Raw genomic sequence first — 17,294 nt, forward strand, 5'->3', positions numbered from 1 at the left:
AAATTTAGGACATTTTCAAATTAAAAATTAAATTGTGAATAGCTAGTTCCAAAATGGTTTCATTTTGAAGGTGTCAATTTAAAAAATATATATATTTAACTAACACAACAATCTTGTTTCGTACCTTCATTGCAGTGTATAATAGAGCTGATTTAAAATCATTGAGATATGCATATTGAATAAGTTATCTAAACTTTGTTTTCTTTTTTGATGCACAGTAGCAAATTCTTGTGTTGACATGATTGCAGGGAGCAACGCAAGATTTATTCGAGCTACTCGAGAGGGTGCAGAGCTCGAGGCTTGACGACCAGCGTTGTGTGCTTCCACCATACTTCACGCAGGTAACAAACATCTTTATAAATTGTAAACACTACTTACTTTCCATTCAGAACCTAAAAAAGGTGCAAAACTTAAACTTGATCTTGAATCCGGCAAAAAATAAAAGAATTAAAAATGAATGGGATTTAAAATTACAATATTGTACAATATTACACGAAATATAATCACAAGTTCTAATCTAAAGGCGCCCGTATCAATTCTATGCTCACCTACTCATTTCCGGCATTTACATGCTTCGCTGATTTAACTACGTTTCGTGAGATTCCACTTTAAGCCTTAAGACATTGGGTAAAGAAAAGTCGAAAGGCTCACAAATTATTCATAGCATCTAATGCAAGGACTTGAAACGAATGTGGCATTACTAACAAATATTCCGCAAAGAAAAAAGTTCTTGGAAACATTTGTGTTTTCGTCCCTTTTTAGAAACACGATTTTCATTTTAATCATTCAGTTACTCGTTGACGTTATAAATTATCAAGAATTCCAGGCAAGTAGAAAATAGAGAACAAAGGGATTATGACATTATCTTTCGTATAAAAACTTTTAATTCCTGTAATTATGTGAAGTCTCTGAGCTAATAAGAGAGTATGAGAAATTCAGAGAAAAGAGGAAAACGAGATGACTTCACATTCCGAGAGAAGATTTAAGATTTAATAACTGAGCAGTGAGATGACTTTTTCCCAGACTATTACGACTAGCTTCAAAGTTCTTTCGTCCGATGTTCCATCGTTTCGAATCCCGTTATTATACAGTCCCGTTAATATAATACAAATTTAAAAATCTTTAATCAACTTATAAAGCATATTATATATAATAGTTTATCGTTTAGATTTATATAGTTAAAGTATTGAAAGTTTTTATTTTTTATTTCAAGTTTTTATTTTAAATCCTCTAAATCCAGAAGAGATTCTCTTTGACTGCTTTAATTTACAGTGTAGGTTTTTAATTACTTCAATAGACATTTTCATTTCAATTCGGAAGTTAGTGGTGCGCAAACGCGGCTACCATGACATCTCCCGCAAGTACAAAAGTGTCGGTCCCTTTGGTAAACAGAGGTGTGCACATGTGCAATTTTTGAAAGTTTATTTGGATGCCCAAGACGTGCCAGGTGCAGAATTAATAGCAGAATTAAGTGTAGAAGGACACTATTGTACCCAATTAAAAAGATAGCTACAGTGTCGGAAAGAATCGGCAAAGGGAAAAAAGAACGAATTACACAGAAAAAACTAAAGTTAAATTTTATTGCATGTATAATTTCCCGCTGTTAAAGATTACATGCTTATTGGCATAAGTTTATCCTACGATGGAACAAAAGCTGTCGTCTGCTAAGGCGTCCTTAGCATCAATGGGAAAACGGCAGAGTATGAGAGAATTCGAGCTATAAATCAGGAAACGAGATTTAAAACAACACAGAAAAAACAAAAGTTAAAATTTGTTGCAAGTAAGACTTGCAACGGTTAAAAATTAAACATATTTCGGCGAAAGTTTCACCAAGGTTAGGAGGATAATTCTGATCTTGTCTACTGCGTCACGCTGAAGAGAGCAAATTTCGGTAAAACATGTAGAATCAGCACAAAAAGACATGAAAAAAATGTGTTCTTACTGGTATATCTCCTCCAAAATAAATTAAAATATTGTAAACGAATTATAACTTATTTAACCCTAGACTGGTAAACTGAGCTGGCTCATCCTCTAATGGTAAACCGGGGTTCTGCTACATCCCAAACTTGTACCGTGGGACAATGCTTTCTGTATGCAGTGAAACAACTTAAATATAGCGCGTTTTCTTCGTTTTTAGTGTAGAAAACAATGCTAATAACAATATTCTCTTAATTTTCCAAAAAATGTTGAATAATTTGGTAAATATGAAAAAAACCTGAAAATTCCGCAAAACTGACTTTTTTAATAAAAACTAACGTTGTTTTTGAAGAAACTGACCATTTTAAAATAATAAAACGGGATTTTAAAGAAAAATAATCGCGCTTAATAAAAACATGTAGGTTTAAACTACAGAGGAGCAATTAGAGCACAGGACGGCCCTGTGCTCCTCACAAAGACTGCAGAAATTGTGCAAGTTCATTGAGTTTATTCCTCCTTGATCGAACATTTCGAACCAGAAACGCAAGGACCATCGAAGGGTCTTTCTTGTTGTGCTTAAAACGTCCATATGAAATCGTTATACTATTCGACTGAAATTTACTATACCTCATGTTTTGCTATTTTTATATTTAAAAAAAATTTCACACTTACAACTTTTAAATTCATGCTTGAAACATCTATTTAAACTGATTTAACAAAAAACTGAAATTCACTTACCCACTCAATTCTAGAACGTAAATGGTAAACCGGGGTGCAGCGCAAAACTCCACGCTATATTCACCGCACTAAATTCCTAGACCAACCTGCACCTGCCCTTATTCAGGAGCACACTTTAAACTTTGACTGGGATGTCGTGGAACCCCGGTTTACCAGTCTAGGGTTAATACCATCTAGCAAAAAGCGAAAAAAGCAACTGATAGATGGGAATCCCTGTTTCTGTCCAATTTAATTAAGTTAAACGCCGCTAGATAGCGCTGGCGTCGTAATTCTCGCTAAATCTCGAATGTCTTCAGCCATTTATCGGATTTCTGGCATTGATCACAGTTTATCACGTGTAGCACTGTGCTTCTGTCATCAATGTCTCCTTTTCTAAACTTCGGACATGGCTTTGGAAAGTTTATAAAATAAAAAGTACACTTTTCTTAGTATGCATTCATATGGCTGTCACTTCTATAAAGACGTTAGCAGCATCGTTAATAAGCTCCGACTCGTTTTTTGGCACATTATTTCTGTTAACATCAGATTGATTCATTTTAGTTCACTTCCTGACACAGGTACCCCTCGAATTAATTAAAAAAGAATTGTTTGATCACAATATCACTATAGATTCGTCAAAAGGGATGGGCAATTAAACGGAAGTACTATTATTTTTCGCGCATGCGTACTCAAAAGTAATTGAATTGAAAAGGCCTATTCAAGAAATGTTCCACCTTAAAAGCCTTTAATTTTTAATTTTAATGACATTAAATTTAGCGGTCGCTCTGGATTTTTAAATTTTTTAGGAGGAACCTGCTCTACAATTAAAACTTGTATTTACTAGAGAATGATTCTCCCTATAATGTTCAGAGGGACCACCGAACGGAAAAGCCGGGCACTTTGAGCTCCGGAAAATAGCCGGATAATAGCTGGGATTTGTTTTTATTTGAGCAATAAATGTCGTCATATCGTTCAAATACTGAAGTTACATTTATATTGGAGAATAAAAACTTCTTTTTTAGGTATTTAACATACTATAATTTATGAATGCTTTGTTTCGCATTTTTAAAAAAACACTATTCGAAAAAAATATAAAATAAATTGACCCACTTTCAGTCATTTCGTGGACATAAAAATATAATATTACCACATGGAGTGCCGACTAAATTGGTTTTCTATCCAAAATCAAAAATATACATTTAAAATCCTGGCTCATATATAAATACAAATATCTCCTAAATTACGATCGACAATGATGCGCAGAATTCTCACTACGTTTTATTAAATATCAGACTTCACACTCTTTTCCAGATTCCCTTCTTTCTCCGTCCTTTTGGGTATTTTTGGGTTAACAACTCATCTTTTTGTAGAAAAAACGTCTTTTTGATTGAAAGTCAATTCTTTTTCATTGAAAACTCTACTTTTATATTCTTGTTTCATAAATCATCACTTTCGATTCAAAATTTTACTATTTGGTAGAAAATGTCATTATTTTGTTAAAAATGGAACTATTTTGTTAGAAAGTAATTTTGTTTTGTTTGAAAAGTCATATTTTCTGATTAAAAGTTAATTCTTTTTATTTAAAAAGTTTTAGGTTGGAATTTATCTCTTTTTGTTAAAAATGTTACTATTTGGTTGAAAATTTAATCGTTTTGTTGAAAATTTAACTGTTTTCCTAAAAAGTCACTGTTTAGGTTTAAAATTAAACTATTTTGTTAGATATTCGCCTTTTGGATTTAATGTTTATCTTTTTACATTGAAGTTTTTAGTTTAAAATTCGTCTCTCTTGTTTGAAAATGCAATTTTTTCCAAAGGATTCATCTTTTTGGTTTAAAAAATCAACAATTCGGTTGAAAGCAAAAGTGTTTTTGGTTAAGATTAATCTTCTTTGTTTGAAAATTCAACTATTGGGTTCAAAATTCAATTATTTTGTTGAAAATTCATCTTTTTGGTTGGAATTTCCACTATTTTGTTGAAAATGCAATATATTTGAACTTGAAATCTTAGAAATAAGTTACTTACATCACAGAAAAAACGAAAGATAAATTTTACATCGAATCCAAGGGAAAGATTCACCAAAACAAAAATTAACCTTGCCTCATAAACTTTAAATTAATCGAAGATAATTTCCGATTTTTAACCATGCACGGATAATCTTTCGCCTTATAATCACTCCATTTTTATTCGGGATCTAGCGAGAATTACGACGTCAGCGCCATCTATCGTCATTTAACTTCATTAAATTGGAGAGAACTGGGGATTCCCATGGACATAGAAAACACGGGACTAGGCATGCCATTGCGGGGGAGGTCCGCCATCTTTTGATGTCCCGCGACAAACATGGCAGCGCCTGCACATTTATATTTTCATGCACAGTTTGTCGGCAACAAACTCTCGTGCGGCTCTCCCCACTCATGGAATTCTCCCCCCTCCCGTGGATTCAACCCCGCTCGCCAAGTTAAGATGGCATACCTAATCCCGTGTTTCGTATGTCCATGGGGATTCCCACCTGTCAGTTTCTTTTTTGAGTTTTTTGCTAAATGATATTAAATAAGTTCTAATGCATCCACAATAGTCTAATTTATTTTGGATAAGATATATCAGTAAAACCAATTTTTGTTTCGTGTTTTCTGTTGCTGATTCTACATGTTTTACCGAAATTTGCTCACTTCAGCGTTACGCAGTAGACGAGATCAGAATATTCTCCTAACCTCGGTGAAACTTTCGCCGCAATATGTTTAATTTATAACTGTTACAAGTCTTGCCTGTTACAATTTTAACTTTTGTTTTTTATATGTGCTTTTAAATCTGGTGTCCCAATTTATAACTCGAATTCACTCATACTTTGCCGTTTTCTCATTGCTGCTAAGAACACCGTAGCGTAGCAGACGACAGCTTTTATTCCTTCGCAGGAAAAATTTTCGCCAAATAGCATGTAAACTTTGAGAGCAGAAAATTTTAAATAAAACAAAATGTAACTTCAGTTTTTTCTGTGATTATTTTACTTATAAAAAGAATTTATTCTCCTATTATTTCCATAATTTCTTGAAAACTCACCCTATTTCCCCTGCTTCCGAAATATTTAGGGTTGTTAAGCCTATAAAATCAGTTTTGCAATAGTTTACGTAATATATTTTACTTTATAATTCTAAAAGCTGATTTTTTATGTACTCGATGTCTCAGTTTTCTTGCAACTCAAAACAGCACCGAATCTATTTGTTTTTCTGTGTAAGAAAGCAATTAATATGGAATAATTATCATTATAAAGGCTTAAAAGTCAGACAGGAAAAATGAAATTTTTTACCGGGAAAACCAAGAAATAGCCTGTTTTTGTTTAGGTTTGAGTAGCCACCCGTAGTGTTGAGTATAGTGTGCGCATTACGCAATGGGATTAGCCTCTATATATTTGATCATTTTTCCTATATGCTTCTTGTCGCTTTTCTGATTCCTCATATAGTCTTTATACCGCACGATCGGACAGTGAGCGATTAATATTGCTGGATTGCTATGAAGTATAGCGCATCGCGGGTCCCCATTATATCCCGCGTGGAACTGCTCGAAGATGGATGAATGCAATTCTTCACGCTTCCCTGTTCCCGTCCTATGGTACACATATATGTGCCCGATGGATGCCTTCTACAATGTTAAATCGTTACATCTTGAAAACGTGTTCAGGGCGAACCATTCGGAATTTCGGACACGCAGAGTGTTGAAATCGAGATGAAAAAAGAGCAATCTCACAGCATACATATATACTTATATAGCACAGGGAGTGTCACATCAGATCAGATGGTCATTTTTCGCGAGTGCAAGGTTTGAGAGATATTTTGTGGTAATTTTTTTCTTTTTTTTTTAAGTTTTTTTTTTACTTTAATGGCCTCAAGAAAATTGCTGTTGATATGATGGAACTGGATTTCGGTTTTTTTAATCCCTATATTATATGTATAATTTCATAATGTTGACAGTTGTAACTTTTCGATCTGAAAGTTTCAAAATCCCGTGTAAGAAAATATTAGTATTTCAGTAACAACTGGGAAATCGTATCGGAGTTATCTCTCAGATAGTACAGTGAAAGTATACTTAAATATAGATGAATTATATCTTATACTTCAGCTATACTTTAGCTGTGCTTTATCTAGTAGTATACTATTTCAATATAACTTGAAGTATGGGATTTTCTCATTTACCATTCATTTTTAAAAGTTTAGAAATCTTTAATTGAATACTTCCAAACTTATGATTTTTACTCAATATATTGAGTAATTTTAGACTTAAATATTCCAAATTGTTTGGTTTCAAATTTAAAGGTTTAAAACGTTCAACATTTATTGCAAATGCGTTTTTTCTTCCCTATATTCTCGAAAAAGTTTCCGTTTTTGGCCTTAGTAAATGTAAAACTTTATTAATTAACTTCTATATTTAAAATTAAATTTTGTTGTATAACTATAATATACTTAAAAAACATCTAGATGCGCCTATGAACATGATCAAATGTATTTGTATAATATTGTAGCACGCACTTACAAAATTATTTGTTAATAAATGAAGTACAAAATAAATAAACAATATAAAATGGGAACAGTTACAAAATACATAATAATTTTAAAAAGTAGTATTAGAAAGCTGAACACTTTTTAATTTAAATGTCCAAAGTACCAAGTTAAAAAATTTAATATTCAGAGTTGATCATTTCCAAAGTTAAATGTTCTAACTTAAAGAATTTAATCTCTAACGTTTAAAATTGAGCCTCTTGAATTTTAAATATGTATCACATTAAATTTACATTTAAAATATTAATTATAGTGTAAGGACAGAATGACAAATCTTGAAAAGAAAAATGTAATTATGCTTAGAATTTGACGATTTAATCACTTATTTATATTTTTTTTAAATAAAATTATTTGAAAAATATAAAAATTGCTTATTTAACCATTGTTTTCGGGCTTTTTCATATCGCCGTGAATGAATTTCCTTATTCCTACGGCTTAATATCTATGTACATCGAATTTTTTAAATAAATGATTCAATAATGGTAGAATTTATTTTAAAAATACATTAAATATTATTTCAAAATGTAGCATTCCTTATAGGAACATTGTTTCTTATTTTCTACATTTAAAAATAAATGTTAAACCTTCCCCCTATTTTTCATCTTTTTCTTGAAAATAATACCCTATTTTCCCTTTTTTGAGCTCCTTTAGCACTGTGATTCCTGTGCATGATACTTAATCCTTCCAAAAATGAAAGCAGTATCAATATAAAAAATAGTTCAATTCAAATAATTAAAAAGTTGAATTGGGGGCTTTAAAAGTTACAAGGTACACAATTTTTTAAATTACAAAAATTTTAAAATTAAATACACGAAACTGAACAACGCACAGCGAGCAAAATTATTTTAAATTAGAAACCTCCAATATTAACGATATTCAAGTTTTAGTATTTTTCCATTTCAAAACTTATTGTATAAAAAAATTTAATATTGGAAGAATTCAAGTTTATTGGTTATTATGGTTTTGAAACCTCCAATAATAAAAATTTAGATCTTTAGAATTGTTTCAGGACAAAAATGATATATTTCAATCGCCAAAATTAAGCAGCGAAACGCTTGGTTTGGTATATACTCGGATGGAGGCATTCATACTCGACGGAGTGTATTAATCAAAATGACTTCCTTCTCGAACTATTATCTTTGTTTAATCATATCAATCAATCTTTTTAAGATTTTATGTTAACATTCCTTAGGAATAAAAAACTTTTAAAATTAAAAGTTTTCAAATTTGCCTGCTGCCAAAGTTATTAGCTCTTGAATTTGAATACTTTTATATGCTTTTAAACGTTTATTATATATTTTGAATGAATTAAAAGTCCGCAATTACAAAGACGCTCAAATTTTAAATCTTTAAAAACGAAAATAATCCAAAAGAATCAGAATTCAAAGTTAATCTCCCGAAAATTGGAATGCTTTGATTGTTAAATTTTTTAAATGTAATTCTGAAAGAATTGTAAGTTTAATAAAACTTCACATTTGGAAGCTATTAATATTTAAAATTAAAAATTTTCTGACCTCCAATTTATAATTTCTCCACTGATTTTTTAAATAAATCCTTTTGAACTTTGACCCATTCACTTGCTAAAGATATAAAGCCAAACTCTTTCAAGTTTTCATACCTTAATTAGAAACGTTTCTGATAAAAACTCATTAATTCTGTTGAAACTCCAACTTTTACGCTTTCAAATAACTCATTTAAAAATCTCGTCCGTTGGTCCAGCTTCCAATTTAGATCCCCATTCCAATTCGTAACTCGACCATGCTTCACTCATTGGTGCGTGTTTGGCAAACTAGGTCGAACCATTATCCATAAGGGGAGGAAGATTTGACTAGTCACGTGCTAAATTGTCAACTTTTTTCACGCTGACATAGGCACCTCTAAGCCGGATGAAGATTCATTCGTATTTTCAATCTATTCAATCAATTAAACCCTGTGACCTAATTTTTTATATCCCTTGCTTTTCGAAAAATTTGAAGTACATTGTACTTATTGTTCCATTCTATTGGTAAAAAGGGTCACAGAAATCTCTGATTGTTCAATGTTTTGCCATGGAAAATCTGTCAGTCGTAGCTAACCGGTAACATTTATCTAAGGATTTCTCGCTCTAATAAGATTTTATTGATTGGTTTCTTTTCATTTGAATGAGGCAGCATTTCCACTTTTGAATCTGATTTTTTTGGCATGTAAAAAGTTGTGCTAAGTGCCAACTTACAATTAATAATTATAATCTATTTTGTAAAAAGCCTTTACCTGTTTAGCAATATTTTTCCTTAAAGAGACAGAATTCTTTCTCTCCTGTAGGAAAGTAGATTTCGTGAAGTTCAGAGCACTTATAAAAAGGTTGCATATATTTTAAAAGTGTGTTCCATTAAAATATCGTCAGGATTCATGGTCGCTTATTACAAGGTGGTCAAATATAGGAAAAATCTTGCTCTCAGCCTCTTGCTGCATAAGCGATGATATGCATGAGAACGGGAATTTTTGAAAATGAACTTTGAAAATGAGCATAACAACGACGGTGAAAAGTAGCTTGTTGGTGCTCTGGAATCTCGGTTTATGGTCGAAAGGAACTGCGGAATAAAGTCAAGGAGACCGAGCGTTGAAATCGGGCTAATCTGTTAACGAAGCCTATGATTAATTTACCTTTTTCCTTCCTTGTCGACAACCCCTTCCAATTATACTTGCTCCATTCACTCGGGACGAAAATCACTGTTGATACAAGAATGCAAGCATTATTATGAACTTAAAAATAATATTTATTAGTAATTTAAAACATATTTTGATAAAATACTAACATTTAGAGATAAAGATATACCAAGGATTTAAAATAGTTTCCTGTCAGGGATCATTTGTCACAATTTGTTCCCGAACGCTTCCTTAATGGGCAAAAATTATTACCACTTAAAGTTAATTATATCTTTCAGCAAAGGTCTTAATAGGATGTGAAAAAAATTTCCGGTGGCTAAAAGAAAGCAGAAAAAGGGTTGTGAATTTTGTCTCACGAGATAATAAACTTGTTATGATGTGACAGAAGCATTTTTTACCCGCTGACATCTCGTCCGCTCTCGGAATAAAAACATATGCTCACCACGTGTTGAATCACTTCCCGCCTTGATTCGAGTTTGACGTGTGAATACTTTTTTCACGTTTTTAAATTTGTAGGTAAAACAGGATTTGTGATTTACCCTCGATAGATAAAGTAGATTTCGAGGGTTTGATGGCACCGCATGCCCCAAGCGTATAATTTTGGTATGGAAGAAATTTGCCGGTACCTGAGCTTTCGTCGATAAAGTAGGGCCCTCTATTGGTGTTAAGATAGATGGCGCTGCATGCCTGTTTCGGAATGATTTAAAATTCAAAGATCAAAAATGTATAAACAATCTTTATAAATTCGAGCTGATTCATCATTTTTTCCTAATTTCCATATGTCAAATTGTTTGTTGTGAAACTGAATATTATTCGTTTCTCGAGCAACATTACCAAATTGGGTTCTTTGATTGCGCAACATGACAAATGATCATATACGTACGTTCCAAGGCTTCTAAGGTGTGGCACTTGAAAGGGCAATAAGATAAAAGGGCAGGCCAAAATAAATTGTAAAATAAGTCGAGTCGACGTGTGAGTTGAACTCGGAAAAAGTCGAACGCAAAATCTAACTTTTAACATTTAGTAGAAGCAGTGGCGGAAAGGGGAGATGTGAGACGACGATCTGCAGGATGTGGGGGAGGTTCCAGCGTCTCTTCCGGTCGAGCAGGTATAGTGTACTGTAGGTATAAGTAGAAACAACGTATACAATATATGTATACTGAGTTTACATTTGCTTTTGCTGATGCACCTAGGCCGGAAGTCCCGCTTCAGCCACTTCAGCGTCATGCCATGGTTTTTGCTTTCAAGCGGCAGACGTGTTTTTTAGATTCGAATCTTTTCGAGCCAGCGTGAAGATCTGTTAAAAGGTACTCGGGCTTCTTAAATTTCCACTTCTTTATTTTGATAGTAGACGCCATGAGATTCGATTTAAGAAGGTGGGAATGCCTACGCGGTTTGGTCTTGCACAACAAGCTTGGGCAACAATAACTCCGAAAGGTCTTGGACCTTAAGAACCTTGAGAACCGGCGCTTCGCTTATTACAATTGTATCTCGGAACACAAAAATCTACGTTGGCTGACCTCAATGATGAAATTACGTCCAAAAACAACGTCAGACTGCCAGTTTGAGGAGTTGGGGATGTTAACAATTGTTTTATGGTGATTTGCGACTCAGGGGGGGGGGGGGTAACACAGAATGTGACATCCATCGAAAATACCCTTTTTTAAATAATTCCTCTTTTTTCCCCCTGTTTTCGAGAAACTTTCCCGTTTTCTTGTTTTTCGCTTAAATGCGAACTCAATTAATAGAACCCAATAAGAAAATCCAAATTTTTTTCGTTGCAAGTTAATGTAACACTTGTCTTTTTCTAAATTCATTGTATTTGGTGTTTGGTTGAAATTTGAACTACTCTGTTAAAAATGAATTTTATTCATTAAAGAACCTCATCTTTGTGGTTGAAACTTTAACTGCTTGGACGAAAATTCGTTTCTTCTTTTGGTTAAAAATGTATGTATTTTGATGTCAAAACATCTTTTTGGTAGAAAACTTATCTATTGGATTGCAAATTCAACTGATTGATAGCAAATGATTTGATGTTCATTTTTGTATCTACTGATCTAAAATCAATATTTTTTAAATATTGTTTTTAATTTCTAAATTATGAAAAAATTGCTCTCAAGCTACGGTGGTTCAGAAATTCCGAACCCAGGTCTATCACATTGTCGGTCTGATGGTATATGAAGTTACTTGGTAGGACATTGAACTACTTTGTTAATCATTCATTTTATTAGTTGAAGATTGTATTATTTTGTTGAAAATTAATTTTTTTAACTGAAAGTTGAACTTTTTTGTTGAAAATTGATTCTTTTCAACCCTCATCACTTACATGGGGTCAGAATTACCCCAACATCAATTTCAGACTAAAAGTTGAATAGGAGCGCGTTTAAATTAGGACCTGTGCTACTATCTGGCAAAAGTTTGCGGTCTTTACTATACGTTGAACATGCTAACGTTGAGCCTAAGTGCCTCTGCTGCTTTTGTAGTTGAATTAACAAATTCTTAATAATTTGTTGGGGTCAGAATGACCCCATATACGTTTAGTTCTCGAATCCATAAAAAGCAAAGATTTTAGTTTTGTGTTTTTTTTTTTGTAATTAAATAATCATGATAAGTGTAACTGAACCGAACATATGTATACGAATTTTTTCCTAATCTGCAATTTGATACTTTTATCATTTTCAGTCACAATATCATGTCCATCATGCCAGCGTTCAGTATGTGCAAAACCATCGCGATTCATTATGCCTTAAATGTGCAGGGAAAGACTAAAAATACCATTTTTTCAGTTTCTTAATTTATTATACTACTCTTTCACAGAAAAAAACTGGGGGTTCATTAAAGTTGCGGCTCAAATACAAGTTGGTATCATTTAGAACTTTAGCTTCAATAGATACCTACAGAGAGCCAAAAGGGTTCGTTTAGAGCGCTCTTTAAGGGCATGTGATACTTACAGTTTCCCCGGCTTTTTTTCTACGAAAATGAAAATTTTAAAAAACTGAATTCGGAGATGCTATAAAATATCATAACGGACGTCCCCGGACTCTTTTTTGAGGGATATAATAACAAAAAAAATTATTGTGCTAAATAAAAATTTTATGCATATGCATTATTTTGAGCTTACATCGTTTTTCATCTCTGCCTTTCCGATAATCTGGAAATTATTTATGAAATAAACTTTTTTTATTGCCTGCAAACAAGGTTCGTTTCAGGAGATTAGTTACTATGTTTATTTGTAAGTCCAAAGTTTTCGGCCAAAAATATTGTGTAGTTTGGAAGCAACGCTCGGGTGAATTGTAACACACAATACCTCGAAATATACATGCACGTTGTTAGCAATATCAAAAATTTTTTGATAAAAAAAAAACACAAAAAAAGTGTGTGGGTACGTCCGTTAGCATGTTCGCTATCATTTCCCAGATTTTGAAGGCAAAATATTTCTAATCCTAAGAAAAAGCCTGGGGAATCTGACACTGAAAAAATCGATACTATTTCCTAAGCGCTATGCAAATTAATCACATTTTGCTCAATTAAAACTTTTTTTAATTAACCTACAAAAAAGTGTGTGGGGACGTCCGTTAGCATGTTCGCTATCATTTCCCAAATTTTTAAGACAAAATATTTATTATTCTAGAAAACAAGCCAGGGGAACCTAAAACTGGTAAAATCGACAATTTCCTAAGTATCACATGCCCTTAAAAGAACATGAAGACGCATTCATAAACCAAACTCTTGCAAAGTAGGACTGGTAAGTTAGGAATCGATTGACATTTATCAAACGATGACTTGAGACCATGGACATAGGAAACACGGGACTAGACATGCCATCTTAACTTGCGAGCGGGGTTGTATCCACGGGAGGGGGGAGAATTCCATGAGTGGGGAGAGCCGCCATCTTACGATGTGTCACTTGATTATGCGCACGAGCATTTTTGCCGACAAACTGTGCATGAAAATATAAACATGTGGGCGCTGCCATGTTTGTCGCGGCACATTAAAAGATGGCGGACCTCCCCCCTCATTGCATCAACCCCGCATGGCATGCCTAGTCCCGTGTTTCCTATATCCATGTTTGAGATGAAAATTTTTAGAATATGAATATTCCTTTATCTTGACAACTTTGCTACATAACCTGCAAATGATATTTATCAAGTCATTATACCAATTTTATTTGGGATATTATTTTATAATTTAATTATCATCATTAAGTTATGTCCATCAGAGCTGGATTACATGTGTGCTTCAAAAGGTCAATATTGTGTTATTAATTAAACATAATATCCAAGTGGGCAAAGCGAAAAATAGGTTTTTCAAAAATAAGCTCAATTACAATTGAGCTATCATTTAGAGCTCATTTATCGTTTTGTGTTCCTTTTCAGCAAGTGAGGTTCATTTTTGTTGCAACTCCTTTGGAACCAAAAATGGGTTCCCATGGAAATCTCAGTTTTTTCTGTGGTTAGATAAAAAGTATTAACCATTCGACACTTGTATTTTAATAAAAATAGATCAAAATATTTAATTTGTTATTGGACGTTTATTTATTTTTTGTCTAAATATACCTCCCATACGATATTCAAAATAATCATACTTTTTGAATCAGACTCACGTTTACGAATTTTTGTATTGATACACGATATGAGAAGAGTGTCCAAAACAAATTTTAGCTAAAATTAATAAAAATTGTGGAAGTTATGAATTTTTGTATGAAATATTAATTTTTTGTATAACTTTTAAAGTTTGACAATTTTTGTATACGCCTCCAATTAATTTTCATGAAAAAACAATCAGAATCTAATTTCTATATATTAAGTAGCGTCTGTAAAGTTTTTCAAGTTGAAACCATGCACGCAATCAGTATGACAACGTTTCAAAGTCAGCTGGGGTAAATTTTACCCCATGTAAGTAATATGTCTTTCTTCAGAGGTATAAATGATGAGGGTTAAACTCATCATTTTATTTTTTAGTTTGAAAACTTGACACTTCAGTTGCAAGTTCGTCTCTTTTGGTAGAAAATTAATCTTTTTTATTGAGAATTCAATATAACTTTATATATTAAATTAATGTTATCTATACGTTAATTTTATTTGATAAAATTTGTTCCCCTGTTTTCGTAAAAAAATCACACCATTCCCCTCTTTTTTATGAGCATTTTGGATTGTGAAGTTGGTTCCAATATTATGCTTGTATTTTATGTTTTTATCGATGGAATTGCGATTTTTGATCTTCTAGTCTGAAATCAAAATGGATTTTATTCTAAGCTGCAAAAAAAGATTCCTATTTAGATCGGCTGGGATTCGAACCCAGGTCTACACTGTTAGAAAAATCTGTACGAGGTTTAATATACATGCGTGTGAAGCAAATATGCACTTCTGCTACTGAAATGTAACATACATTGGTGTAGTGAATTTAATATACATATGTATTAAATTTAATATACAGGTCAGTATAGAAGTGTGCGTGAAAATTCAACGTGCTTTAATTTCTTTAAATCTTGTCAAATATTCTCAATAAAATTAATAATCTAGAATTCGTTGACTGAATTGTTATTTATTATGAAAGTGCAATGTACAGGTAAATTTTTTTCCTAATTTCGCTCTGAATGGTCACAATTTAAGGCGAAAACAATTAGTTGTAGGTTAGGTCTGTTATTTATTTGCTTAGTTCAACCTTTCAACTTGAAATCCAATTTTATTTCTGAGTAACAGGAAGAAGTTATCATGTTTTATTATTTACAATCTAAAATTACTGCTAAACTTATTTTGGATTTGTGAAAAATGGAATTATCTGCTTTTTCTGGTAAGTAATTAACATGAATGTATATGAAATTTAATATAGTCGCCTTTAATGGTATGATTTCATATGCTTGATATAAAAATTTTAATTCACATGGGTATATTAAATTTAATATTATTTTTAACAGTGTATACACTGTTCGAAAAATCTTGTCAAATATTCTCAAATAAATTAATAATCTAGGTTAGGTCTGTTATTTATTTGCTTAGTTCTACGACTTGAAATCCAATTTTATTTCTGATGTACAGGAAGAAGATATCATGTTTTATTATTTACAATCTAAAATTACTGCTAAACTTATTTTGGATTTGTGAAAAATGGAATTATCTTATTTTTCTTGTAGGTGATTAACATGAATGTATATGAAATTTACACAGTAATACAAGATACTGAATTTCAGTAAAAAAAAGGCGGTTGACTTTCAGATGTAACTAAAAGGATCATTCGCTAGTTGAAAGTCAACTGGCTATTATAACATGACTTTAATAAGTAACGCGCTTGGTTGAAAGTCAACTTCTTTGTCTGCGTAAAATGTACTTTTTAGGTTAATTTAAGACAAAAAGATTGTTGACTTTCCGTCAACGCGTGCCTGTGAAATTTAATTTATAGGTTAATTTAAGTCAGCTAATTGTTGAAATTCAGAAGATTTATGCGCTACAGTTCAGTTTTTAGGAATATGAAAATATTGTAAAATTAAAAATTGAGTAATTTCACAAAACAAGGCACTTATATCCATTTCAAGCTACCAGCTACAGAACGTAAATCTTCAATCCTTTTTATACCTTTCTTTATCACATGTATAAGATTATTTTATTCATAATTATAATCCGTTATAGATCTGAGTACATATCTCAAAATAGGAAACGTTGACGAAATGACTACCATGAGCTCAGTGTTGATCGATACTATCCAGCGCTCTCGACGCCATATTGGCTACTCTCAGCTGCTCTCTTGGTGCCTCTTCGAAAATCGCCGAAATCCGTCGAAGTGTTTGTGCATCGCCACATTGCATTTCGTGCACGCCTTTCTGCCAGTACGAATTGAATTTCAGGGCGCGCGAATGAAAATCATCCTAAACTCAACATACCTGTCAGTTAATTATCATATTACTCGTATATCGGATAGGAGACACTGCACTTACGTTCTATTTCTGGTTTAAATTAAGTGACTTACTTAATTTAATGCAAAAATGAAATTCATCTACATTTAAAATTCATCATCTTGTATTACTGTGTAACATAGTCGCATTTAATGGCGATTTCATATGCTTGATATATTAATTTTAATACACATGGGTATATTAAATTTAATATTATTTTTAACAGTGTAGATTGTCGGTCGGTGGTCTTACCAACTAAAGTTACTAAGGTAAGGAGGGGAACGAGATTCGAAATTTCTTTCACAGCTGTTTAGAAGCGAATGAAGACTTCATTTCAAGTCTTGTAATAATTTATATTTCTAGCCTTATTGAGAAATTGAGTTTTGTTGTTACATATGTTTTTTAACCGATAGTAATTTGTAATTTGTAGTATCTAGTTAACTCTTATAGTCAAAAAACATCTCATCAAATCTCTACTATGTTTGTATGTTTTTATTTTAGTTGTTTATCAAATTAAATCAAGTACATTTTGACCTAAAGGTGTTCGAATTTTTGACATCATATTGGGCAGGGGG

The 17,294-nt window shown here is 32.4% G+C and overlaps 1 protein-coding gene and 1 long non-coding RNA gene across 5 annotated transcripts in view; one reads left to right on the plus strand and one right to left on the minus strand.

Moving 5' to 3' along the window:
- The window catches only part of LOC117179317 (rap1 GTPase-activating protein 1-like), a 367,846-nt gene that overhangs the window by 285,297 nt on the left and 65,255 nt on the right, over positions 1-17,294 (plus strand). For all 4 annotated transcript variants that reach the window (XM_033370976.1, XM_033370978.1, XM_033370980.1 and 1 more), the window contains one exon: positions 249-341. In XM_033370976.1, the coding sequence (XP_033226867.1) occupies positions 249-341 (93 nt within the window). The remainder of the gene's footprint in view (positions 1-248; positions 342-17,294) is intronic.
- On the minus strand, positions 9,671-10,082 carry LOC117179318. Its single transcript, XR_004467909.1, has 3 exons — positions 9,980-10,082; positions 9,828-9,893; positions 9,671-9,754 (listed from the first exon to the last, which is right to left on the minus strand). It is a non-coding gene; the product is annotated as an uncharacterized LOC117179318 (long non-coding RNA).

This window comes from Belonocnema kinseyi, chromosome 9, assembly GCF_010883055.1.
Source record: "Belonocnema kinseyi isolate 2016_QV_RU_SX_M_011 chromosome 9, B_treatae_v1, whole genome shotgun sequence".
Taxonomy (NCBI): Eukaryota; Metazoa; Arthropoda; class Insecta; order Hymenoptera; family Cynipidae; genus Belonocnema; species Belonocnema kinseyi.